The 23,868-nt window shown below is 54.7% G+C and overlaps 10 protein-coding genes across 10 annotated transcripts; 6 read left to right on the top strand and 4 right to left on the bottom strand.

Moving 5' to 3' along the window:
- Positions 1 to 1,667: 1,667 nt before the first annotated feature.
- LTR77_005576 (uncharacterized protein) lies at positions 1,668 to 2,578 on the top strand (the record flags this gene model as incomplete). Its single annotated transcript, XM_064802820.1, has 3 exons — positions 1,668 to 1,719; positions 1,781 to 2,017; positions 2,073 to 2,578. The coding sequence occupies 3 exons, from the start codon at positions 1,668 to 1,670 to the stop codon at positions 2,576 to 2,578; spliced, it is 795 nt and encodes a 264-aa protein (XP_064658945.1).
- A 485-nt stretch (positions 2,579 to 3,063) lies between these two features.
- RPB10 (DNA-directed RNA polymerase II subunit L) lies at positions 3,064 to 3,434 on the bottom strand (the record flags this gene model as incomplete). Its single annotated transcript, XM_064802819.1, has 3 exons — positions 3,064 to 3,115; positions 3,168 to 3,254; positions 3,319 to 3,434. The coding sequence occupies 3 exons, from the start codon at positions 3,432 to 3,434 to the stop codon at positions 3,064 to 3,066; spliced, it is 255 nt and encodes an 84-aa protein (XP_064658944.1).
- A 209-nt stretch (positions 3,435 to 3,643) lies between these two features.
- Positions 3,644 to 6,844, top strand: NAN1 (NET1-associated nuclear protein 1; the record flags this gene model as incomplete). Its single annotated transcript, XM_064802818.1, has 1 exon — positions 3,644 to 6,844. The coding sequence occupies one exon, from the start codon at positions 3,644 to 3,646 to the stop codon at positions 6,842 to 6,844; it is 3,201 nt and encodes a 1,066-aa protein (XP_064658943.1).
- Positions 6,845 to 6,890: 46 nt separating this feature from the next.
- TSR2 (rRNA accumulation- protein) lies at positions 6,891 to 7,520 on the bottom strand (the record flags this gene model as incomplete). Its single annotated transcript, XM_064802817.1, has 1 exon — positions 6,891 to 7,520. One exon carries the CDS (start codon positions 7,518 to 7,520, stop codon positions 6,891 to 6,893), a length of 630 nt encoding a protein of 209 aa, XP_064658942.1.
- Positions 7,521 to 8,081: 561 nt separating this feature from the next.
- Positions 8,082 to 11,861, top strand: LTR77_005572 (uncharacterized protein; the record flags this gene model as incomplete). The annotated part of the gene is made up of 2 exons (XM_064802816.1): positions 8,082 to 8,287; positions 8,372 to 11,861. 2 exons carry the CDS (start codon positions 8,082 to 8,084, stop codon positions 11,859 to 11,861), a joined length of 3,696 nt encoding a protein of 1,231 aa, XP_064658941.1.
- Positions 11,862 to 12,267: 406 nt separating this feature from the next.
- Positions 12,268 to 14,018, top strand: LTR77_005571 (uncharacterized protein; the record flags this gene model as incomplete). The annotated part of the gene is made up of 3 exons (XM_064802815.1): positions 12,268 to 12,674; positions 12,728 to 12,992; positions 13,050 to 14,018. 3 exons carry the CDS (start codon positions 12,268 to 12,270, stop codon positions 14,016 to 14,018), a joined length of 1,641 nt encoding a protein of 546 aa, XP_064658940.1.
- A 51-nt stretch (positions 14,019 to 14,069) lies between these two features.
- Positions 14,070 to 15,351, bottom strand: LTR77_005570 (uncharacterized protein; the record flags this gene model as incomplete). Its single annotated transcript, XM_064802814.1, has 5 exons — positions 14,070 to 14,212; positions 14,269 to 14,374; positions 14,425 to 14,526; positions 14,576 to 15,011; positions 15,068 to 15,351. 5 exons carry the CDS (start codon positions 15,349 to 15,351, stop codon positions 14,070 to 14,072), a joined length of 1,071 nt encoding a protein of 356 aa, XP_064658939.1.
- Positions 15,352 to 15,724: 373 nt separating this feature from the next.
- On the top strand, positions 15,725 to 16,710 carry LTR77_005569 (uncharacterized protein; the record flags this gene model as incomplete). Its single annotated transcript, XM_064802813.1, has 3 exons — positions 15,725 to 15,788; positions 15,847 to 16,125; positions 16,178 to 16,710. 3 exons carry the CDS (start codon positions 15,725 to 15,727, stop codon positions 16,708 to 16,710), a joined length of 876 nt encoding a protein of 291 aa, XP_064658938.1.
- Positions 16,711 to 17,702: 992 nt separating this feature from the next.
- On the bottom strand, positions 17,703 to 18,801 carry LTR77_005568 (uncharacterized protein; the record flags this gene model as incomplete). The annotated part of the gene is made up of 5 exons (XM_064802812.1): positions 17,703 to 17,733; positions 17,786 to 18,536; positions 18,595 to 18,613; positions 18,671 to 18,693; positions 18,750 to 18,801. The coding sequence occupies 5 exons, from the start codon at positions 18,799 to 18,801 to the stop codon at positions 17,703 to 17,705; spliced, it is 876 nt and encodes a 291-aa protein (XP_064658937.1).
- A 2,657-nt stretch (positions 18,802 to 21,458) lies between these two features.
- LTR77_005567 (uncharacterized protein) lies at positions 21,459 to 23,437 on the top strand (the record flags this gene model as incomplete). The annotated part of the gene is made up of 6 exons (XM_064802811.1): positions 21,459 to 21,689; positions 21,741 to 22,035; positions 22,088 to 22,653; positions 22,708 to 22,885; positions 22,942 to 23,261; positions 23,321 to 23,437. 6 exons carry the CDS (start codon positions 21,459 to 21,461, stop codon positions 23,435 to 23,437), a joined length of 1,707 nt encoding a protein of 568 aa, XP_064658936.1.
- Between the last annotated feature and the right edge of the window lie 431 nt (positions 23,438 to 23,868).

Below are 23,868 nucleotides of genomic sequence, written 5' to 3'. Positions count from 1 at the left end.
TACGCAGGAACCGCACGAATCGCGTGTGTCCTAATTCTATCCATCTTCTCGAAGAGGCCCCATTGTTGCGCCGAAAGAGGGAATATCAGATCTTGACTATGGAATGCTAAGACGACGACTTCGTATAGGCAATCCTCCCCTCTCACCACCCAGGTCCCACGGTTATGTCGGATCCGCTTGAGCATTGTTGCTGGGTCAGAACGCCGTTGCGCATGCGAGACATCCACTCTCAACTCTAACCTGTGGCGCTGGGGATAAAGATATGCTTTCCACTCATCTTCACACTGATCGAACTATGGGCCGTATAGCCGAACCCTCATACGAGACAGCGGTTTACCTGATGTTTGTTCCACAACAACAACCGTGTTCGAGGCATCCGGGACAATGTTGCCCCAACTGCGACGTCTCAAGGAGTTGATTAGATCTCAGTCAGACGGATCGTCGGATAAGGCGCGCGACAGCCAAGATGCCTGGCCGTGGCGAGCTTACTCTGCTAAGACCCCCTTGGTGGTTGGCAGGTATCCAGCCTCAGCCAGCCCTCAACACGCGAGTAGAAGGACGCTGGGCGCCGAACGCACAACACCTTGGCTCGCGTCTTGAAGGAAATGAAGCCGTCTTGGGGGTTTGTCGTAGTTCACGTGGCCCTACTGCAGATCTCGAAGACCTAAAATGGGCTGCGCTGACCCTGGGGCCTGGGGTCGTCTGACAGACTGCTGCCTTCCAATCTCATCGAGACCAGGGCAAAGAAACCGTATCCGGAGACACCTCCTCAGAACGCTGGATCTCACCAGGTTTGCGGTTCCATTGTTCGACCGCAACCGCAACTGCCCATGGGACCCCTACCCTTGCCTCGCATCGCAATAGGTCTAATATTGGGTCTCTTATTGGGCACCAGTGCTTACGCTGCGAACTGAGGAGGCAAGCACCAGATCGTGACCATCACAGCCCGCTTGGCCCCTAAAAGTGTCCCAGGTTGGTTCTAGACTCCTTGCTTACCTCTTGTTCTTGCTCGTTCCTCGACGATAGGACGGTCGTAGTACCGGTCATTCCACGAGGCCAAGACAAGTCCAGTTGTCTGCTCGACTCGGAACACCGTCCAACGGCGACACTTGTTTCGTCTTCTTCTCGGCTGCGTTCTGCTGTCACGGACAATAAAAGAGGAACGCTTGATACATCGAAGAACGCCTACAACAGCAGAAGTGGTAAGCCATCTGCTGGTAATGCTCAAGCCTTGCCTCACCAAGACATCAAGACTGCCGCAGAAGACAAGCCTCGTCCATGGCTTGGATACGCCTTCATCACGCTTGCCTCTTCGACAGTTCGGCTTCAGTATTACCGCAGTCAGTAGCACGTCTGTCATTTCACTATGGTCGGTAAAGTACCTCGAGTAAGTTTGAAGGCCATGAAAGACGGTGGGCCAGTTCGACTTGGGTTCGTCTCTTCGCTCCTTGTCATCAATACACGTTCTGGGAGTGCGCTGTGTGCCGCTGCAGCTCGCTATGTTCTCGACACCGCCCCATTATACAAGATAGTCCAACTACCTGTAAGTCTCAATCAACACAAGACTGGATAACAGCATGTGTATGACGTAACACGAGCTTCATCTTTGATTGAAAACACTGAAGACTGTCCGTCTCGCACATTTGTGCGAAGAAACCGTAAGCACAATGGCGGCCGCAGTTCAGCGCAATTATCTCATCACAGGCTCCGGCCGTGGCAGTAAGTCAACCTGATGCGGACTGCACGAGTACGACAGTCATTAACCACTTCTTTCCACCAGTCGGTCGAGGTCTCAGCCGCCTTCTTCTTGGAAAAGGCCACAAAGTGTTCCTACTCGACAATAATGAAGAGGAGCTGAGCAACACAACTTCGTTGCTCTCCAAAACCCATCGTGCGGGCAAGGACTTCGACTCTTCGATTTGCAACCTCAGAAACCCGAAAGACATCGCGTCTGCACGAGACAAGGCCAGCCAACTCTTCGCAGGCAAGCTGGATTGTGTGATCAATAATGCAGCGAGTAGGTCTAACTCCTCGCATTTTGAATCGATCGGTCTAAAGTTTCGTGTTCTAAGACACCAACGCCGTCGGCGCCCAAAACCTCGCAGATATCTCCCTAGAAGACTGGAACGCGTCCATCGAGACTAACCTCACTGGTCCCATGCTCGTGAGCCAAGCCTGTCTACCACTGCTATCAAAAGGCAGCTGCATCATCCATATGTCCTCCACACGAGCCTTCATGAGTGAGCCGAACAACGAGGCCTACTCGGCAACCAAAGCTGGCCTGTTGGGCTTGACGCAGTCGATGGCTGTGAGTCTCGCACCGCAGGGGATTCGTTGTAATGCGATTCTGCCAGGCTGGATTAATGTTACGAATGAGTGTAAGCAGGCGGATGAGAGTAGGCAGGCTTGGGAGGAGGGATTGACGGAGGAGGATCATGGGTGGCATTTGACGGGACGCGTGGGAAAGGTCGAGGATGTGTTGAAGGCTGTGGAGTACCTGGCCGAGTCTGATTTCGTGACGGGAGCTGAAGTGGTCGTTGATGGTGGTGTGACGAGGAAGATGGTGTATCCTGAGTAACATACATGAATCGATGTACCACCCCCAGGATCTCCCGAGGTATATCCTTAACAGTACATAATGCCTATCATTTACTGTTCTCCCACCAAGCAAATCCTGGATAGTTCAATTGGTTAGAATGTGCGTTCCCTCCCCAGCCGCCCTGATCCGGTGGTATATGCAAGCCGCTGACACATCATTACAGATCCGCTCGTCTTTCGAAAGACCGACTCGTGGATGATGGAGGTTCGAATCCTTCTCTGGGAGTTCTTTTGCAGCAGTTGCAATCAAGCAAAGTGAAAACATTGTTGAATCTTCTTGGTCTTGGAATGATGATTTTTTGCTTGTAGAGCAGCTCATCAGCACCGTATGCCACTTTCTCTTCCTACTGTCCTCCCGCGCGGGTATCTTCTATTGATGATCAAGTGGTCTTCGAAAGCCACGCCTGAACTCCTTGCTAAATCGACAAATTTCGCTGCGGTGCCGTGGCCAGTATATGCCGCCGCTCATCGGTTGGGTCCCGAGACTTTGATGATATCGCGCTCCGCTGGGTTATACCTGCGTCTGCCGTCAGCAAAGCCGTTTCCTGGCACCTCCTGAAGCGACATACCGTAGCAGCTTCTCAATCAAGTCCACGTGCGTGAGCATCATGCGCCGGCAGCAGTATCTGTTCAAGCCCAGTTTATCCATGGCCTCGCTGTCCCTCAACTATTAGTCCCTTTTGTCCTGCGCATCATGCTTTGAAATTGGTGTCTGCCTACCCATCTGGCATCGGGTTGCCCTCCTCGTCTTGCGGGTTGCTGATGAGGTCGACGTATTTCTCGTAGAGGTCGGCGATGACTTTGCCGCAAGAGAAGCAGCGGATTGGGATGATCATGTTGACGTCTGCTGCGCGGCGATTCGCCTTATGTGGTGGAGGAAGAGGGTGTCGTTGGACGGTGGTGCGATGTGAAGTGTGTTGTCTTATTCGTCGAGAATTGAGGGTTTCTGATATGGTCCGTGCGCACAAAAATCTCGAGATTGAAGATCTTCAATGAAGCCTCGACCATACTACATCTTTCCCTCACAATTGTACAGCTGGCCACGATGTCCAATCTTAACAGCCCTAGCATGGGCCCTGGCAAAAAGAGGAAGCATGAAGATACGCAGAATGGCGCTTCACCACCGAAACGAAGCAGGACCGACGAGAGTAATGGTCCGCAGGAGATACAGCATTCACGAGATGCAACATCACCCCATGAGAAGCCGAGAAAGAAACGAGCAAGTAAGCAGCAAAAGAAGGAGAAGCGCGTGCGGGAAGAGCAGCGCCGGCGGGAGGTGGAGGAGGAACGTATGCGGGCTGAACAGCTCCAGGTTGAAGCATTAGGTGACCCAGATCCGCTGGTAGCAGAGAACCTTGCGGCATTGCCATGCAGTGGGGCAGATCGACCCAAGCACAAGAATGATAGGAAGAAGCCCAAGCATGCGGAAAGACAGCGCGCCGTGTCGAAGTCAGACGACGCCGAGCAAGCTCAAACCGCTGGGGCCACGCAAGATCACGACGAGGAGATACTTCCACCCAACGATTCAGAGTCAGGCAAGAAAGCAATACGGAAGGCTAGAAAAGAAGCCAAGAAGCAAGCCAAAAGCGCTGCTGCGCTCGAAGTCCGGTCAACGCATGCCTCGACAGCTGCTCAGCGTAGCACGGGCACAGATGACAGCCACGGGGCAACACATCAGTCCGGACCAACCTGGATGCTTTCGCCTTCTTCTGCTGGTGGCTTCATCAATCAAGATCCGGTCTTTGCCACAGATGACGACGGAGAGACGTTCCTCATATCCGTCACTGCGCGAGATGTTCAAGTACTATCGCTCGAAACCTCCCTAGCGGTTCGCACGTATCCCGCGCCGGTTGGACAGACGATCAGATGCTTCACGGTCCTGGAAGATGTGGTATACATAACTCTCAAGGATGCGACCGTCTTGAGCTGGCGATGGACTGGTGAAAACGAAGCGTCACCAGTAAGAAACACAAAAAGCAAGATCGTAGCGATGGCTTCGACTTTACAAGGCGATGAAGAGGCAATTCCAAATCTCTTCTACATCTGCAGAGAGTCGAAGACTGAAAACGCTATCCTCAGCGATGAACAGATGCTGCACACCACAGCTCACCATCTGCATTCAATCCACATACTTGGCAACGGGATGTATGTGCTCGCACAAAGTCCGACAGCACTTGTCATTGGCGCCAGGAGTATGGACCCAAAGACCCCTCATGACTTCGCTTGGATCGAGCTACCCTTAGAAATAAAGAGCTCTTGCGTCGATGCTCGCGTATCATCCGTACCAGCGAGCGTCAAGAAGGCATCGAACAAGCGGCCGGCACTGCAGGTGGCTGTTGGGCAATGCGATGGCAAGATCCACATCTACGATGACCTGGCTCCCCTCTTTTACCGCAACGAGCAGCACGGCCTGCCGTCGCCACGGGTCTTGCACTGGCATCGCCGAGCAGTCTCGTCGCTCAAGTTCTCGACAGATGGCAACTATCTCATCACGGGTGGCAAGGAGACAGTGCTCGTGATCTGGCAACTCGAAACAGGAAAACAGCAATTCTTGCCCCATCTGACCTCCGAGATCGAGCGGATTGCGGTCAATTCTGCATCCGATCGCTATGCCGTTCAGATGGGTGACAACTCGATCATGGTCCTGAACACGAGCGAGCTAAAGCCGGTCGCAAACTTTGCCGGCTTGCAGATGCTTCGCACTTCTGGACGCACCACCACTCGACTCCCCGGTTTCCCAGCTGCGACCATACACCCACGTCTGCCAAACCAACTTCTCCTCTCCGTTCCGGCTTCACAACCTAAGTCGAAAGGAGAAGCTGTGACTCGACCTTTCCTGCAAGGATTCGACATCCGCAGCTCGCGCCACATCACCAGGCAGGCACTGACCCGCAACAATGTCACGGACTTAAGCATCGGACCAGAGGGAAGGCCCATTATTCCTCCGGACGTGAAACACATCGCCATCAGCTACGACGGATCATGGCTTGCGACTATTGATGAGTGGACGCCACCTATGTCGGATCTGGAGAGCTTCGGCTCAAGCAGAGGAGACATAAAGGAGCAACGAACCAGCCGCCAGGAGGTCTATCTCAAGTTCTGGCGCTGGGATGATGTACAAGGTCTCTGGACGCTCACGACACGCGTTGATGCGCCACACGCGCGTGGGCCTGGCCATGTAGCTGGAGCGGGAAGGTTGCATGCTCTTGTGGCAGATCCTGCAAGCAACGCCTTCGCGACGGTTGGCAAGGACGAATGCGTCAGACTCTGGAGACCGAAGACACGAACAAGGCATGGTGTCGCCGTCAAGAATGAAGCGAACGTGGATCTCGTGGAGTGGACTTGCAAGCGAACGATCCAACTTGAGAGTGGCGAGGAGCGTGCGGACTCGCCTCTTGCGTTCGCGCGTGCTAAGAAGACGAGCACGGCATGTCTCGCCTATGCTCCAGATGGATCAATGCTGGCTGCGGCACAAGAAACGGGTGACGACAGCAGCACGCCACTGGTGCACTTCATCGACACAGCTGGCGGTGAGGTTTCGACAAGCATCGGCCTCGCTGCCGCCGATATCGTGGCCCTCGGCTTCCTAGATCGATACCTGATCGTTACGACGAGGCCGGCGGTCTACGTGTGGGATCTCGTCGCCGACAAGCTCATGTACAGACTCTCACTCAAGCCTCCACATCCCGAAGCTAAGGCACCAATGCTTGCTGTGAGCGAGCGCGATGGCACCTTTGCGATCGTCTCTCCTGACACGAAAAAAACGACAAAGGTGCAAGTATTCTCGCCACAGTCAAGTGAGTGTCTGGACGAGCATTTGTTCTTGCGGCACTTGGAAGCTATACTCGCCGGGCAAGGGGCAAAAGGATATACGCTGCTATTTCCTGATGCTACGATCCGCACTCTTTCGCCGGTTTCCACAGGACATGTCCGGACGTTGTCGAGCGCACCGGCAGCCTCAATACCCCAGCAAGGAGCGACAGCTATCGAAGCTGCGCCGGCGCAAGAGGATACCGACATGGTTGATCTTGTCGGTTCAGTCCAGCCCGCTGCGGACTCGGCCGAAGCACCTTTCGTTGCGGAGGAGCGAGAAGATGATCGACCAGTAGTCCGACCCGAACAGTTGGCCGACATTTTTGACAGCGGAAGCGGGGCGCTGCCGCCGGTCTTAGACATGTTCCGCGCTGTCGTTGGGTTGTACGGGCGGAAGCCAGAGGTCAGACCTTCGGTGGAGGTCGTTGTGTAGATAGCAGAGTCATCTTCATCGCATGTAACATTGTCACAGTTATGCTTCATCGCTTCTTCTTCGTGACCTTCGTAAAGCCCTCGTCGTCCACCTCGGGGTCTACCCTCTCCTTCCTCACTGCCGGCACTAACTCTGGCGCCTCATCTATCCCCTCCATCTCGTCAACCCCATCCTCGTCATCATCCTCAATCCCCTCCCACTCTCCCTCCTCCTCAATCTCCCCGCGGAACTCAACCTTCATCTGCCCCCTCCCCTTCCACCTCTGCTCCAGCTCCCTCAACACCGCCGAATCCCTCTCCTCCCCCAACCGCCTCTTCAACCCCAAAATCGAACCCGCAATCTCCTCCTCACTGTCATCCTCGACCATCAGATCGAATTCATCCTGCATCACTTGCAGCAGAAACACGACCAAATCGTCATGGTCGGTGTTTGGGTTCGTCGTTATCAAGTCCGCCGTGGCGCCGGCGAACCAGTCCCGTTTGTCCGCTGACGAGGGACCGCCCCAGGAGTTTTGTACGGCGGTGTGAAGCGCCGGCCAGAGGGAGAGGATGTACCAGATTCCGTGCTCGAAGGCTGCTTGGAGTTGGGCGGGGGTTGGGGGGAGGGGAACGCCGCCGCCTGGTGATGCGCCGCTCGATGTAGGGATGGGGCCGGTCTGCGACTTTTGTGAGGCCATAGTGGAGGATGTGGATGGGTTGTTGAGGGTCAATGGCTTGGTTGTGTAGTTGTAGGCGATGACATAATACCCATCGAAAATTAAAATGATCTCCGCCAAGTCCGGAGATGGCGTCGGCAGGGGTCGGGTGGGAGCTGGATGGAGCGGATGCGAGACGAAGGCGCGTTTGGTGGAGCTCGAGGGCGAGGAGAAGGCGTGTTTCACCAGCAGCGCGCCCTCAATCACTTCTTCTCAAGGGGAATTGGAGGCTCTTTGTTTCAGCTCGTGATCAACACTCGACAGCCATTGTGCGCTCCACCCTTGCATCTTGGAGGGTTGCTTGCCATTTGGAATCTCGCGCTGTACACCACTACCAACACCACCACTACTACCACCGCGACCAGTCTGCTGTGGGCTTGACGGACAGGATTGATCGACGGGGATATAATGGCCAATACGAATGCTCTGAGGGCTGCGCGCATATGAGGAGGAGCCTCTTCGCTTTCGCCGGACACGAATAATCTACCTACGACTCCTGCCCGTATACACCTACACCTACCAAGGAAAGAGAAGACGCGGAGGATGGTGTTCAACACCCTCTCGGTGGGCGCCGCCGTCACGCCGTCCGTTATTGAGACCTACTTCTCCCACTACCTCAACCGCGCGCCTCTGCGCCAGAAGCCGACGGCTCATATATCCTACCATGAGGGCTTACGATTGATCCGGCAGTTCTTGGATTACTCTTCGAAGCATAGCATTGAGGACTTGCAGAGCTTTACAGCACAATGGTTGGTCTACACCGGAGATGAAGCGAGCAAAAGCTGCATGGAGAGGGGGTGCTGCACGAAAGCATGCTGACAGTATGTGTACAGGGTTCCTGCGCCCCATTGGGTCCGCATCAACGACGCCGAAGTCGCGCCCAAATTCCTCGAACGCGCCGCCCGCCTCATTCACGCTCAACTCGGCACTCGCGGCCTCGCAAAGATTGGTGGGAAGACGTGGTGGCAATGGCGCAGACCAGACGCGCCCCTGCGCGCCGAATGGATCGAGATGAAGAAAGAGTACCATGAACGCAAACGAACAGGCGACAAATGCGAGCGCGTGATTCTGTACGTGCATGGCGGCGCATATTACTTCGGCTCTGTGGACGAACACCGATACCAGATGCAGCGGCATGCGCGGAAGTTGAGAGCGAGGGTCCTGGCGCCGCGGTATAGACTTGCGCCGCAGTTTCCGTTTCCTTGTGGGCTGTATGATTGTCTGGCGACTTACTTTTACCTCCTGGAGCACTTTGAGCCGAATCAGATTTTGTTTGCTGGGGATTCGGCGGGTGGCGGGATGGTGTTGGCGATGTTGGTGGCGTTGCGAGATCAAGGGCAACCTTTACCGGCCGGGACGATTCTTCTGTCGCCGTGGTGCGATTTGACGCATTCATTTCCTTCGGTGGCTGGAGATGGGACTGGTGATTACATCCCACCGCATGGGTTCCATCACAAGCCGTCGATGGCGTGGCCGCCTCCCCCGAGTGATGGAGTACAGAGACCAGAGACCGGCTACGGGCAGCAGAACGATGCGGTGGAGCTGCCTGCTACCGCGGGCATGGACATGAAGAAGACCCGAAGCAAGAAGCGGTCAGTTGACGATGAGGGCGACGAGGATCTCAGCGCTCTACCGTCGCAAGGCAAGAGGAAGCAGGAATCCATGACAGCACTTCCCATGCCGCAGTTCGGCCACCCTCTGAGCATCGTCGTGGACGGCCAAACGATCGATCTGAGGGATCAGATACAGATGTACACCACCAACGAGCTACTCTCGCATCCCCTGGTCTCGCCGGTCATGCAGCCTTCGCTTGGCGGTCTCCCTCCCATGCTCATCCAGGTCGGCGGTGGAGAGCTTCTTCGAGACGAGCAGATCTACGTCGCCCACAAAGCTGCGAACCCGAAGGCCTACCCGCCAAGCGAGATGATCATGAAGGAATTCGACCCATCACGGACCACGCTGGAGAGATATCCACCTACTAATGTCCAGCTGCAGGTCTGGGACGATCTATGCCATGTTCCGCACACGCTGAGCTTCACGAGACCGGCGAAATACATGTACCGCTCTGTGGCGCAGTTTGGTGCTTGGGCACTGGCGCACGCACAGCAGAAGGGTATAGATATCCCGAATGACGATGCTGTCTCGTTCATCAGCTCTGAGGGTGAGGATGAAGACGACTCGAAGTCGACCGTGGAGTCGGTGCGCAAGGAGCGTAAACCCAAGGCTTCCGCCACCGAGAAGGAAGACGATGCCGCTGGAGCGGTTGGGAAGGCTGGCGACCCGCTACCCTCGTTTAAAGATAATATGATTCGGCAACGCGTCACCCGCCATGGCAACATCTTCCCGCTTGCGCCTGAATCAGAGATGGCATGTCTTGCTCTGGATCCTGCAGCCATCGGCGTCATCAAACCTGGACCGGTGCGGAAGTGGCTGGCGGTGAAGGCGACTAACGACACGCGCTTTGCCAACGACCGAAAGAAGATCATGAAGCGGAGAGAGAAAGAAATCTCAGCTGGCTATGACGCGATACCAGGCGAGAACCCGCCACCTACCGCCATCGTCAACAGAAGGCGAAAGGGTGTCGCGCCCGAGGAGAAGAAGCGCGGCAAATCATGGGGTCTGGCCATGTGGAGCGGCTGGGGCAGCAGTCACGACGAGCACACGTTGCAGCGGGAGCAGAAGACCGTAGAGAGGAAAATGAGCATGAGCACCACGGGACCTGACAGCGAAAGCAAGTCAGCCTCAAGACCGGATCTCTTGACCGTGCCGAAGGCGAAACACGGCAGGGAGAGGAAGCGGAGGAACAGCAGTGTCAGCATGCTTACCACACAGATGCCTTGGGCGGCGCGGGATCGAGATAGGCCTATGAGTCCTTACTCGCGGGTGAATGACACTGGACAGGCGGATGATGTTTCCTACAGCAGTCCAGCGCTCTCACACGTTATCCCTCGGCCTTCGACAAGCAGTGCCGTTCCATCCTCGCGACGGATCAGCTCAGCTGCAGACTCACCTATCCCATATGAAGGCAGCAGAGCCAGCAGAGCGCCGGAGGTTATGGTGCCGACGATGAGCACCGTACATCCAGATAGCGAGAAGATTCCCGGTTCGGAGAATACGTTTCTGGCACCTACGAGCAGTCGACCGCATGATGGGGTCAGAGCCTATCCGTTCAAGCTGGAGAGCAGTAGGAGCAATCCTAGCGTTGCTACGCTGGATAGTCGGGAGCCGACGGGTACGAGCACGCCGCATAGTGAGCTTGTTGGGGATGCGCCGAAGACGAGCGAGTTGTCTGGGGAAAGGAGGAGTGTGCAGGATCTCAGGAGTGTGAGTGCCGTGGGGGCCGATGATGAGCCTGAAGCTGTTGAGGCGCGCGAAACCACCACTGCGCCAGAAGAGAGGGTGGAGGAGCCAAGAGATGTTGTCAGCCCAGTTGAAGAAGGCAAAGAGGTGCGGGATGAAGGTGCTGTCAGTCCGGTCGACTCATCCACCAAGCCGAAGCCGTTCAAGATTCGCAACACGATCTTTGACCCGCGAGTGTCGATGCTCGGCAGTATTGGTGCTGATGGGATGCCGAATGCACACCACGACTTTCCTACGCGGAGCACTGATATGCTCGTTGATCCTGCAGCGACTGAGGAGAAGTCGGAAGCTGATACAGCAAGCACGACGCTGAGAGGCGACTCATTGGACACGCAGAGAGTGCCCTTCAAAGTCCGCAACCCTGTCTTCGATGCTAGAGCTCCTGCACCAAGCATACAGCCTTCAGAAAACACGCCGCCAGCAGAAACGTCTAAACCTGCGGAAACCACCAAATCGGCTCCCTTCAAGCTTCGCCATACCCTGGATCCTGCGACCATCGCCTCTACTTCGCCAGCCGAGGAGCCTGCTGTCCCTACACCTCCTCCACAGCAGCAACCGCGACCTTCCCGCTTTAGCGTCGCCGACAGTGCACCTGAAGTCGTCCGCTCTAGTGCCAGCTCCACGGGCACGGACATGCCGCCGCCAGCTTACGAAAGCATGCCCATGAACAACGTTGTCATGCCCGAGACTGTCAGCAACACGCGCTCAGTGGTCCGGGAAAAGGACAAAGACAACAAGAGCTACGACGATGATCGGCCGCCCACGCCGCCGCCGAAGGATGACAAGCCGATGTTTCTGAAGAACAGCGGAAGAAAGGCGAGCTCGAAGGACAGAGGTGGCAGGCCGCCCGTAATCGGCGGGCTTAGCTTCGAGAGCCAGAAAAGGAGGAATGGTTCGAGAGAAAGGCCGCAACTGGAGAGTTTTGTCACTGCGAGGGATGGGAGGAATGTGAGGGGATCGTGAGGGGAACTGTAATGGCTTGATTTGAGTTTGCTAATGCGAGCGTGCGAATGTATGATGTTGAAGCTGTATAACTAGCGATTGTATACAATACAAGAAGTGAGCACAAGTCGCCTGCCGCGATCTCGACAGTGAGTAAGGTATATCTGCCGAAGGCTGCATGGAGTTGCACGGATCTCCACGCGCCTCTTCATGCACTCCGCACTTCACTCGCATCGGACACTTGCCCGTGGGGTTGCTGGTGACCGACTACCAAGGACCTAAGGCAGCTTGCCAGCTTACATCGCATCCTACTTAGCTCACCTGCCCAGGCCTGGACTGCTTCAAGTTCGAGCTCTGCCGCGACGCCTTCCATGCCTCCTCAAATCCATTGACTCAGCACCAACCGACACCACCAGGACTCTCCACCATGGCTCTAGGCATCCTCGAAGACCACGCACTCCCCCATGTCCCTGGCACCGTCCACCTCGAAGAAGTCGACTCCTCCGCCCACCCCAGCTCCACCGGCAACCTCAAGCACGGCACCGGCAGCTCCAGCGGCATCGTGCTTGCGCCGCAACCGTCCTCAGATCCCAACGACCCGTTGAACTGGAGCTATGGCAAGAAACTCACCATCGTCGCCATCCTCATGTTCGGCGCTTTCATCATGCCGTCGACGTTCGGCCCGCTGTTGAGCGCCGGCACCGCTGTGGTTGCCGTGGAGTTGGACGTGAGTATTACCGAAGTCACGGTCTTGTCTGGGTATCAGTTGTTGGTCGCTGGGGCTTGGGGACCGTTTGTGAGTGCGTTCGGTCGGAAGTACGGGAAGAGGCCGCAGTGAGTTCAAGTCCGTCTCGTAGGTATGGTTGACGTGGGCTGATCGAAAGCAGATTCCTCTTCGGCTCGCTCACCGGCCTAATCGGAACAATCATCTGCTCTGCCAGTGGCACCTCGTACTCTACGCTGCGCGCTGGGCGGGTGGTGCAAGGCTTCGCGTTTTCGGCCTACGAATCTCTGGTCTTCTCGACGGTCGCGGATCTGTTCTTCGTGCATGAGCGAGGAGCGTACATCTCGTTCTTTGGCTTTGCTTTGGCTTCGGTGTCGAATCTGGCCTCTGTCGTGTGCGGTCCGATCACTAATAGCTTGGGCTGGAAGGTCAGTCTTCATTCGTCTCTGCGAGCGTCTAGGGCCATGCTGATAGGGAATATCTAGTACCTTTTCCATATTCTGGACGCCTGCCTTGGATTCCAGCTACTGCTAGTGTTCTTCTTCGTGCCCGAAACGGCGTATGAACGGTCGGAAAGTCTCGAGATTGATCGAAACGCGGTCGACTCGTACGAGGAGAAAGCGAGCAGTGTCAACGTTGAGAAGATCGAAGGGCGCAGAAATACCGACTCGTCCACATTACGAGCAAAGAAAACCTACTGGCAAAGTCTCGCCATCTGGACGGGCGTACACAGTGACGAAAATCTACTCGCCTTACTCGCAGCGCCGTTGCTGGTCAATCTGAACCTCGCAGCTCTCTGGATGGTCGTAGTTACGGGAATGCTGAGCTCCTTCTACGTCTCACAATCCTTTGTGGCAGCTCAGATTTTCGCCTTCCCGCCCTACTCGCTCTCCGCAGCAGGCGTTGGCTTCTTGTTCGTTGGTCCATTCCTCGGAGGACTCCTCGGGAGCATCGTTCTGGCCTTGACCATGGACCGACTCATCCTCTGGTGCACGAAGCGGAACAATGGTATCTACGAGCCCGAATTCCGCCTTCTGCCGGTCGGTTTCGGCCTTATCGGCGGCGTCGGCGTGGTCGCTTACGCATACGTGCTTCAAGAGAGAGGAAACCTGTACGTCGCCTCCTTCCTCTGGGGTCTCGGCTTATTCGGCATCATCTTTATCTTGACGCCGGCCAACTCATACGTTGTGGACGCTTATCGAGATCTGAGCTCCGAGATGTTCATAGCCAACATGATGTTCAAGAACTTTCTGTTCTTCGGGTACAGCTACTTTGTCAATAACTGGACGGCGACCAAAGGGCCAGGCGAGGTCTTCTATGTCTGGGGAGGTCTGACCTTCGCTCTGGCGTTGACGACGATACCGTTGTACATCTACGGCAAACGATACCGCAGCTATTGGCATCGGCATAACTTGCTCGAGAAACTGGGGATGCGAACGCACGCTGAGATGTAGCAGGTCTGGAACGATGACTGGGTCTTGTACAGGCCTCACGCAGACTGCGAATTAAGCTGCTACGGCATTCTTTGGACTCACCAGTATCTTTATGTGCTTGTCCTTGTTGTTGACCAGTTCTTCGAAGCCTTTCTTGACTATGTCGTCCAACCCAATACGGCCCGTGATGAGCTTTTCGTAGCCAGGTATCTTACCTGTTGCTATGTCAGCGGTCTTATTGCGAGTTGGGATCGGCCCTGGCTGATCTTACCTTTCGCTACCATTTCCATGACTTCCTCAAAGTCTTCCGTCGAAAAGATCAATACTCCTTTGACAGTGACATGTTTCTGCAGGAAGGTCCAGCAAGGCAAGGTCAACTGGATCGGATCAGCTTGACACTCGGCAGAGAAAGCATTGAATGATCTACCGGTTTCTCCCACACAGCAACCATGATATAGAGTCCTGAGCTGCAAATAGCGTCGAATCCTGCTTCAAGGGCAATGGGGACTCCAGCGCAATCGAAGACGACCTGAACCCGCATCAGTCGGTTATAAGTACAACAGACGAGCGGTACTCACGTCAACTCCTCGACCGTCTGTGAGCTCCCGACATCTGTCCCCAACTTTCTCCTTTACTGGATTGATAACGGCCTGAGCATACTCCGACCCTTGCTCCCGCCGAATTATTGCCGGCTCAGAAACAATAACATTTGTAGCCCCGTGAGCTTTCAAGATGAGCATCAATGCAAAGCCTATGGGTCCACCACCTAGCACAAGCACGGTCTTGTCTTTCCAATCCTTGACGCCAGACTCTTTGACAGCATGTTGCACGACTGCGAGAGGCTCGATGACAGCAGCATGCTCAAGTGGTATTGAGCCCAACGGATAGAGCCTCTCCTCTTCGACGGCAACGAACTCACCATACCCGCCGGTTGTCGTCCCGCCGACATATCCAAGAGATGAACAGCAATGCGTCTGCCCTGCTTTGCAGGAAAGGCAGGACCCACAGAGCACCCTGTAAGGTAGTGAGTCTCTTGACTCCATTCCATAGAATCGTCAAGAGATCAATACCTTGGATCCACCATGACGGCCTCTCCCTCCTTGAATCGAGATCCAGGAGATGGATTCTTGATTCTTCCACATAGCTCGTGACCCAACGCCATAGGAACACACTCCCCGGTCCTCGGGTGTGGTGTGACTGGCAGAAGAGCCGGTCCCATGAGATACTCGTGTAAGTCACTGCCGCAGATGCCACACCATTCGACTTCTACCAACACCTTGCCGTCCGTCACCTTTGGTTGGTCGACATCCTCGACCCTGATGTCGCCCTTGTTGTGGAATCGTGCCGCGCGCATGTCGATGGTTTGAAGATACCTTTTGAACGAAGTAGTCTGAAATCGTCTGCTTACATCGTCGTTCTATACGTGTGAGAGCCTGGTACCCCCGCCGTTACCTGCTGGCAGCACCTCGGGCTGGAAGAGGTAGTCCACCAGCTTTCGGTAGTTCTTCTGAAGGCCCGCAGAACCCCAACAGCCATCTCAAAGATCGTACAGCTCTGTCAGTTTAATAAGTATGCCATCAGCATGTATATCCATGCTTCCAGAGTGAGAACGGAAGTCTTGTGGCTCGAAAGACGGAGATCGACGTCTGGAGTCTCCACTCTGTCATGACGTTCACTCCATCAGACAATGGCCGCACCCACCATCTTCTCGAACACTTCAAGATACAATGGCGGTTGAGTCAAGGATAGCAGCTGTGACTGGGGCTAATAAGGGTATAGGTTTGGCCATTGGTAGGTTGATATTTAAATCTTCCGAAAAGCCATCACGAAACTGACCGGTACGCAACAGTCCGCAACCTAGCCCTCGAGTATCCCAAATCGCCTCTGAAGTCCGGACCACTGTTGATATACCTGACTGCTCGATCTCCGGAAAGAGGATCTGAGGCTGTGAAGACGTTGAATCAAGATGAGCAGCTCAAGAAGGCAAAGGTGTTGAAGCAAGATGGAGGAGACGTCGAGGTCTCCTACCACGAGCTGGACATCAGCAAGAAAGAGGAAATACACAAGTTCCGGGATTTTTTAAAGAAGGAGCATCCACAGGGCATCGATTTCGTCATTAACAATGCTGGTACGAAGAGCCATGAAGCTGCCATGCCACATATCGCTGACTTATGGCTCAGGCATTGCGATGGAAGGGTTTGATTCGAATGTTGTGAAGACGACGCTACAGACCAACTATTACGGCACACTCGAGGCCACTCGCGAACTACTGCCATTGATCAGAAATGGAGGGCGCATGGTCAACGTCTCAAGCATGGCAGGAAAGTTGAACAAGTACTCCGACGAAATACGCCAATCGTTCTTGCAAGCATCGAAGAAGGATGTACCTGCAGTGACCGCGATCATGGAGCAATTCAATTCATCAGTAGAGGCCGGCAAAGAAAACGATGCTGGCTTCCCGTCTGCCGCTTACGCAGTCAGCAAAGCTGGCGAGACTGCGTTCACGAAAGCTATCGCGATGGAGGAGGCGAAGCGCGACCGTGGTGTTCTGGTGAATGCCTGCTGTCCGGGGTACGTAAATACTGACATGACCAAGGGGCGAGGAAGCAAGACTGTCGATGCTGGTGCACGAACGCCTGTCATGCTTGCCTTGCAAGACATTGGTGGCCGGACAGGAGAGTTTTGGCAGTCGGAGCAGATAATAGAATGGTAGGTGAGATGAAGAGACGGCTTGGACAGTATGTAATTCTCTAGACGATGTCGAACTATCACACCAGCTCAAGCTTGTCCCAGATCACCACCTATGTCCCTTCCTCCGCTCATGGTATACGCATAATTGCTTGCAATGATGCTCAGACACCCCTGACGCGATATCACTCCAGGACAAACAAAAAGCTACGCACAACCAGCCTACCCTACGGGCTGTTGTTATCCACAGGTACTTCCATTTCCAATGGGAGAAGAACAAAAGAGAAGACCTTAGTTGCAATTCTAAGGGGAAGAGAAACTCAACTGTCGGAGTCGCTCTGCTCTGCTACAAAACAAAGACCGCGAGACATGACCTCCAGCGCAGGCTGCGCAGCAAAAGAACAACCTCCTTACCACGTGCCTTACAGCAAAATGCCAAAAACCGATACACCAAAACATCAAAAGAGTTCACCCCCGGGCAGGCTACATCTCGTCGTCATCGTCGAACCCTCGTATCGGTGGGTCATCTGCTCGGTGCGTTAATGGCTCGGTGCAGGAATCGGATCGTATACGGTCGCAGTTATGCCATTGATCCAAACCCCTCGAGGGGCACGCCAAGCATATCTATGGTGAGGAGATTGATTAGAATGACAGAGGAGGAGGGATATAGTTGACCATAAGTCTTAATCGGTAAGACAACGCCCGGCCTAACCCTGGTCGAAATTTGGTTGAAATCGATCGGTTCGGTTCGGTCGGTCCACGGGGAAGGGTATACCATTGACCAGAAGCTGACCGGTAGCAAACGCCCGGCCTTGACCCCGTTGATTGGATGTAGAACTTTTGTAAAAATATTAATATGCTGCAGTGCACGACCCAGTGTTCGGCGGGGGCTGTCACATGCGTGCGACGTCACTTCATCTTCCGCCATGGGGCGGAGCAGCACAACCTGAGGAGGACACCAAGCACACCACTTGACTAAGGTAGATGTTCGAGAAAGTACGTTTGCTCTCTGAGCTCCTACTCAGGCTTCTGAGCGTAATGTATGAACCTGCGGAGTCGTCAGCAAGTCACTACCACCGAGAGAAATCCCCACCACTCACAGATTCATATACATATGCACATCCTCGTCCTTCATCTCAGCCTTCACCCTCTTCAACCTGTCCCTTACCTCATCAGCCGGATCGCCTCTGATCCTCACCAAATACGCCAAAGTCAACCCTTCGATTCCGTTCAACATGTTCCGCCGGTTCATCCGGCCGATGGCCTGCTCCTTACGATCCGGACTCCACGTTCCCAGCGGCCATCGCAGTTGCACCATCTTGTGATTGATGAAGCCAGCGGCCTCGATACTTTCCTTCCAGCCGTGCGCCTGCCGGACATCAACCCCAATCTTCAGGGCTGACTCCTGGACATCGTCGCTCAGGCTCGCCATTTCTGGATTCGGTTGGGGTGACCCAGGATCAGGGATGAAAATGAGTTCCGCTTCCTGGTACTCTGCCCAGCCGCCTGGCTTGAGATGAGCGAAGCTCTGCTGGAACACGCGAGCCCAGTTTCGGATCCCCATAGAGAGGAAGCGGCCATGAATGTAGTCGAATCGCTTGTTGTACTCCCAGTCATACTCAATGTCGTCCACCATGAACTGGCAGTTGGGCGGCACGAAGGACGGTTGCACAGGAGACAGGTCCACACCAATGATACTGGCATTGGGATTCTCATCAGCAAACTCGATTGCCCAAAGGCCGGTTCCTGTGCCAATGTCGAGGACTTCGTAGCCCGTCGGGAGTGTCTCCGGTATGGGGGCGATGTGGAGGCGGCCGTCCAAGGTTAGGCGCCACTGGTTGTGTTGGAGGTCTATCAGAAGGAGGCGTCAGATCTACATTGATGGCAGAACTCAGCAAGGCTAACGAACCTAGCCGATTGAGCTCTTCCTATGCCTGTGAGCGGTGTGCTCTTATAGCTGGATATGCTTGTGTCTGTGTACTCACATCATCGTTTGGCACAAGATATGCTGCCAATCATGGACTTAGCATGGTCGTGTGTGTTCTGAGATTTAAGATCACATACTTCCGTCCCTGAAGGCATGGTACCGCCTGCCGTGCTCATGCCGGAAGTCCATCACTGATGGCGCGAGGGAGGTTGTTATGGAGCTTTCAGTCATCAGGCTTGTAGCCACGAGAAGGCTTGAGATAAGGCCGGAAGCTACCTTCGGTCAGAGCCAAGAGCAGAGTCGCCATCCCAGAGCTGGAGTCTACATTAGTGTCGTACGAGGCGTTGGCGTCGTGCAATACGAACACTTTCCATCTCATCGACCGTGTCTGCCACCTCACTTCCGGCATCGAAGCGGTCTTCTTCCTCTAGCGGCACCGACATTTCCACTGCTCATGTACGACACGTAAAAAGGGTGAGGTTTGACATCGAGTGTTTCAACGATGAAAGATGGCACGCTCGTGGGGTGGACATCGCGGGATGATGGTGCCCCGTGCGATGATGTGGTAGCTTCCCTGAGAAGCAGAGATGCTCTTCCTTCCTTCCACTGCTTCATCAGTCTCTCACGAACAACATCAAATAGATCTTGATCTATCAAGGTGGTTGTGCAATGCCAGAGTGTCACGTTCGTGAGGTCTGTCAGAGACAGTGGCGCTATCGGATGCGCCGCGCTCTCTCCTGCTGCGCTCTTCCCCAACGCTTTGATGAAGAGGCATCTCTCCGGAACATCAAGACTGGTCTCATCATTCGTCACTACGGTAAGATAGTCGTTGTTTTCTTGAATCGTCAGACTCTCGCATCTCAGGAAACCTGAGTATGGACGTTTTGTTTCTTAAGAGCATTCCATTCCAGAGCACTTGGCAAACTTCGTACCATCTCGACCTGCAGAGGACAATCGAGCTCTTCGCAATACACCAGCTTGGCTACGATGCGGCTTTTCGTTACTCGAAGATGGCTTGAATGCTGCCTACTACTCCTCCAAGTCTCATTCTCAAGCCAGGCCAAGCGTGAGTTAATCCCAGGCTGGTACCTCGCCAGCCACTGACACCTCCAGCAGATGTACCCCTTGCGAGTGTAGTGACGATAGCAGTCGACAGGCGTGGGGGTACATGTCCTGCAGTCCCGCAAAGGACGACAACGATTACATCAACCAGCACTCGATTCGGAAACGCAACCCTACCTACAGCAAGTCCAGACAATGGGCACCTACCAGCTTGTATCGACGACCCCTGCCCCTCTCTGGACTCCCGCCGCTGCATCGACGCCCAAGGAGTCAAATACAGAATCAAATGCGACGCCGGTGTTGACGGCGCAGTAATGTACTGGCCAGGCCTGAAGAAGCGGGAGGGCAAGCAGATGAAGAAGCGAGCCTACGTGGAGGACTTCACTGAGTGCCTCCAGCACTGTGACCCAGTGGCTGGATGTACAGCCGCTTCATATGATGACCTTTACCACAGCTGCTTGCTGTACGGACCGCTGATCGGCTATACGGATGAGGCTGGAAGTGTGGCTGCGATTCGAATCTTTCCACTTCACCACAAGGGACACCATGGAGGACATCGCCACAGGGGAGGTGCTGTGGGCACGATTAGCTCGCCGGTGTTCGCACCGACGCAGGGGAATTGGACGAGGCCATCTCTACAGCCTGCGATCACAGCGTTGTAGCAAGGGCTCATTCGGCGTCGTCCATAAGCTGGATGTACCGAAGCCTCAGACCTGCGACATAACCTTGCAGGCGGAAGATCGCGGTGCCGTGGGTGTCATCGCAGGACATTTCGACTGTGTTTGCGGGCGGCACTCCTCTCCGGGCCTGTCCGCTCGAGGCCGTAGATACCGTACGACTGCTGATGAAGTGGAAAGCGCCTAGGTGTAAGGCTTTTGACCTGGGAGAACCTGGGATAGCTGGTCTCGGAGTACATGTACTGCCGCGTGGCAGAATTCGATCAGGTGTCGTCATACAAAGTTTCAAGGGATCATCAGTCTCTGTATACGTAGGAGAGTATATCTAAGCTACTCTGAGTCCGTCTCGTTCAAATAAGCTTGTTGGCTTTGACAGGTCCATGAGGCGGTGTCTGCCAGTATGAGAGCCATCCTGCCACGTGATGTAGCCATGCGTCTTGGCATCCAAGTCGAGCTGTCGAACTTCCTCTCCACCCTCTGTCTACTTTTCCTGTCTCCAGAAGCCGCGCACGATCCTTCCAGACCGGTCTACGCGTGCGAGAAGTACGTGCAGACCTGACGCGCTGAGAACAACCGCCACGATGGGTCCGGACACTTGCAACCATGGAACGAGCTGCCTCCAGCAGCAGACAACGCGACTTAACTCTTACGGCCGTGCTAGTTCCGAGCTGTCGAGGAACAACATCTGGGCCACACGGGCGATTGCCAGATCTCATCACTACTCGGTGGCAAGACTGGCCCCGCCTTCTGCAAAAGTCGCTCGTCTCCATCTTCTCCGGACATCCACCCCCGCACTCCGTGCATGTGAGCTTCTTTGATGCGGGACCAACAGACCTTCTGCAGCTCTTTGCGAGCTAGTCATGACTTGGTGGAGTCTTTCTGACGACGGATGAATGGAGACTCCATGCGTCTGGCAGTGTGCCGCCCGAGACTGGACTAGAGACTATCACTAGAGGAGGCGTGTTGGTATTCGCAGCCGGAGCCTAGGTAGGCGTAGTGTCCTTGCTTTCATATATCCCGGCTTCTCCTTCGCAGCTCGATTGCAGATCCTCAACTGTAATTTCCTTCGTGATCTTTTCTTTTCGAGAACAGTATACCCTAGCAACCATGGGCTCCATTGGCGAAGAGCCGAAGGTCGAACGCATCATCAAAACCGACCTCCACCAGTACGGCAGAAGAAAGCGAACAGATGGGCCTTACGCAGACAATCTAAATCTTGACTGCCTGATCGTGGGCGCGGGCTTTGGTGGTGCCTACAGTCTCCACGAGCTTAGGAAGCAAGGGTTCAATACTGTGCTGTACGACGCTGGCACGAGCTTCGGCGGGACATGGAGATGGGTGGGTACACGTGCAGGTATGCTCACTCACTTACGCTAACATCTCTGCTAGAACTGCTACCCGGGTGCTCGCGTAGACAGCCCAGTGCCTATCTATGAACTCGCCATCCCAGAAGTCTACAAAGATTGGACATGGTCGACCAATTATCCCGACTGGCGCGAGCTTCAGGGCTACTTTGACCACATGGACAGAGTCCTCAATCTGAGCAAGGACTGCGCCTTCGAGACCGTGGTCACAAGCGCAGAGTTTGACAAGGACTCTGGCAAGTGGACGGTCAAGACGGCTGATGGTCGGTCTGCCACAGCGACGTATCTGATTGTAGCTGCTGGGTTTGCGGCCAAAAGATGTAAGTACAACGACTCTTCTGGAAGGCGGCGTCGACTTACAATGTCCTACAGATATCCCCGATGTGCCTGGACTCGATAGCTTCAAGGGAGAGATTCACCACTCCTCCTTCTGGCCGCAAGAAGGAGTCGACTTCACGAACAAGCGATGCGCCGTCATTGGTACTGGAGCGTCCGGCGTCCAGATCATCCAAGAGATGGGCGCCAAAGCCTCCCAGCTCACAGTCTATCAGCGCACACCTAATCTCGCCTTGCCTATGGGCCGCCGCGATTTGACCGCCGAAGAGCAGAACCAGCTCAAGCCCTTTTATCCCGAGATCCATGCTATGCGAGAGCGATGCTTTGCTGGGTTCCACTACGACCTGAACGAGAAGAACACTTACGACGATACGCCCGAGGAGCGCGAGGCATTCTTCGAGACACTGTGGAAGCAGCAGGGTTTTGCTCTGTGGCTTGGCGGCTATAAAGACTATTTGTTCGTCGACAAGTGCAACGATGAGGCATACAACTTCTGGCGGAAGAAGCAGTCACAACGTGTTAAGAATCCGGAGAAGAAGAAGATTCTGTTCCCAGAGCAGAAGCCACATCCGTTTGGTGTGAAGAGGCCTTGTTTGGAGCAGGTTGGTCGACGTCAAAAGCTTGAGCATGCACCCTTCTTGCTAACAGTGGCCCAGAACTACTACGAAACCCTCGACCGTGACAACGTTGATTTAGTCGACATCAACGAGAAGAACGGCTCGCCCATCCAAAAGTTCACCGAAAAGGGCATCGTCACTGATGGCGTCGAGCGCGAATTCGACATTATCTGCCTCGCCACCGGCTTTGATGTTGTAACAGGCGGAATGACCAGCAGTACGTGCCAGTACCCGCCCGTTCTCCGACTTTCACGCAACTAATCCATCCACCAGTGGGCCTCAAATCCGTCAACGGAACGTATCTCCAGGACGAGTGGAAAGACGCTGCAAACACCTTCCTAGGCACCACCATCGCTGGATACCCTAATTTGTTTCATCTCTACGGCCCTCATGGTCCGACACTGTTGTCCAACGGCCCAAGCAGCGTAGAAATTCAGGCTCGCTGGATCAGAGACGCCATCACCAAGGCGCATCGTCAGGGCTTGAAATATGTCAACCCGACGAAGGAGGCGAGCGACAAGTGGAAGCAGCGAATCAACGATTTGGCCGCACCGACGTTGTTCCCGACGACCAGAAGCACGTACATGGGCGGTGTAAGTGGCATCACAATCACTCATTGACAGGGAGAACGAAAGCTGACGATCTGACGCAGAGTGTGCCCGGCAAGGCGTTCGAGATGACTTGTTATGCTGGGGGTGTGAATGCTTACGGTCCGGAAATTCGAGGGTATCTTGACACATGGAATGGGTTTGAGACTGTTGCGGCATAGACTGCGAGAAGGTGTGCTCTTCAATTTGAGAAAACAGATGTATATACCGGTCGGGAGCAGAGTAGTACAACTCCATTCAGACGGACTGTTGTTACACTGATTGAGTCCAAGGTTGGGGAGCAATTCGGCGGTCTTCTCGACAGACATGGCTGCAGCCAAAATATCTCAGCAGGAAGTGAGGTGGCATCACATCTGCTGGGCATCTCGAGAACATGACACTTCTCCTGCCAGCCTGCTCAAGCCTGCCGGCCGCTGAACAGGAGCCCTCTCGCATTCAGTCGGCAGGCGCCTCTTCTCGAGAAAATCGTGAGCCTTCACGACGGTCTGGCGGGTTTTGAACATCAGCTAGCGCCGGAGTCTGAAGAGCCAATCACAACCGAATGCTGCATGTCCACCTCGCATCTCGCCGACAGCAGACCTCGAACGTACCT

The sequence above is a fragment of the Saxophila tyrrhenica genome (assembly GCF_035928015.1).
Source record: "Saxophila tyrrhenica strain CCFEE 5935 chromosome Unknown scaffold_8, whole genome shotgun sequence".
NCBI lineage: Eukaryota > Fungi > Ascomycota > Dothideomycetes > Mycosphaerellales > Extremaceae > Saxophila > Saxophila tyrrhenica.
Note: the sequence above shows the minus strand (reverse complement) of the source record. Positions and strands in the feature narration are given on the sequence as shown.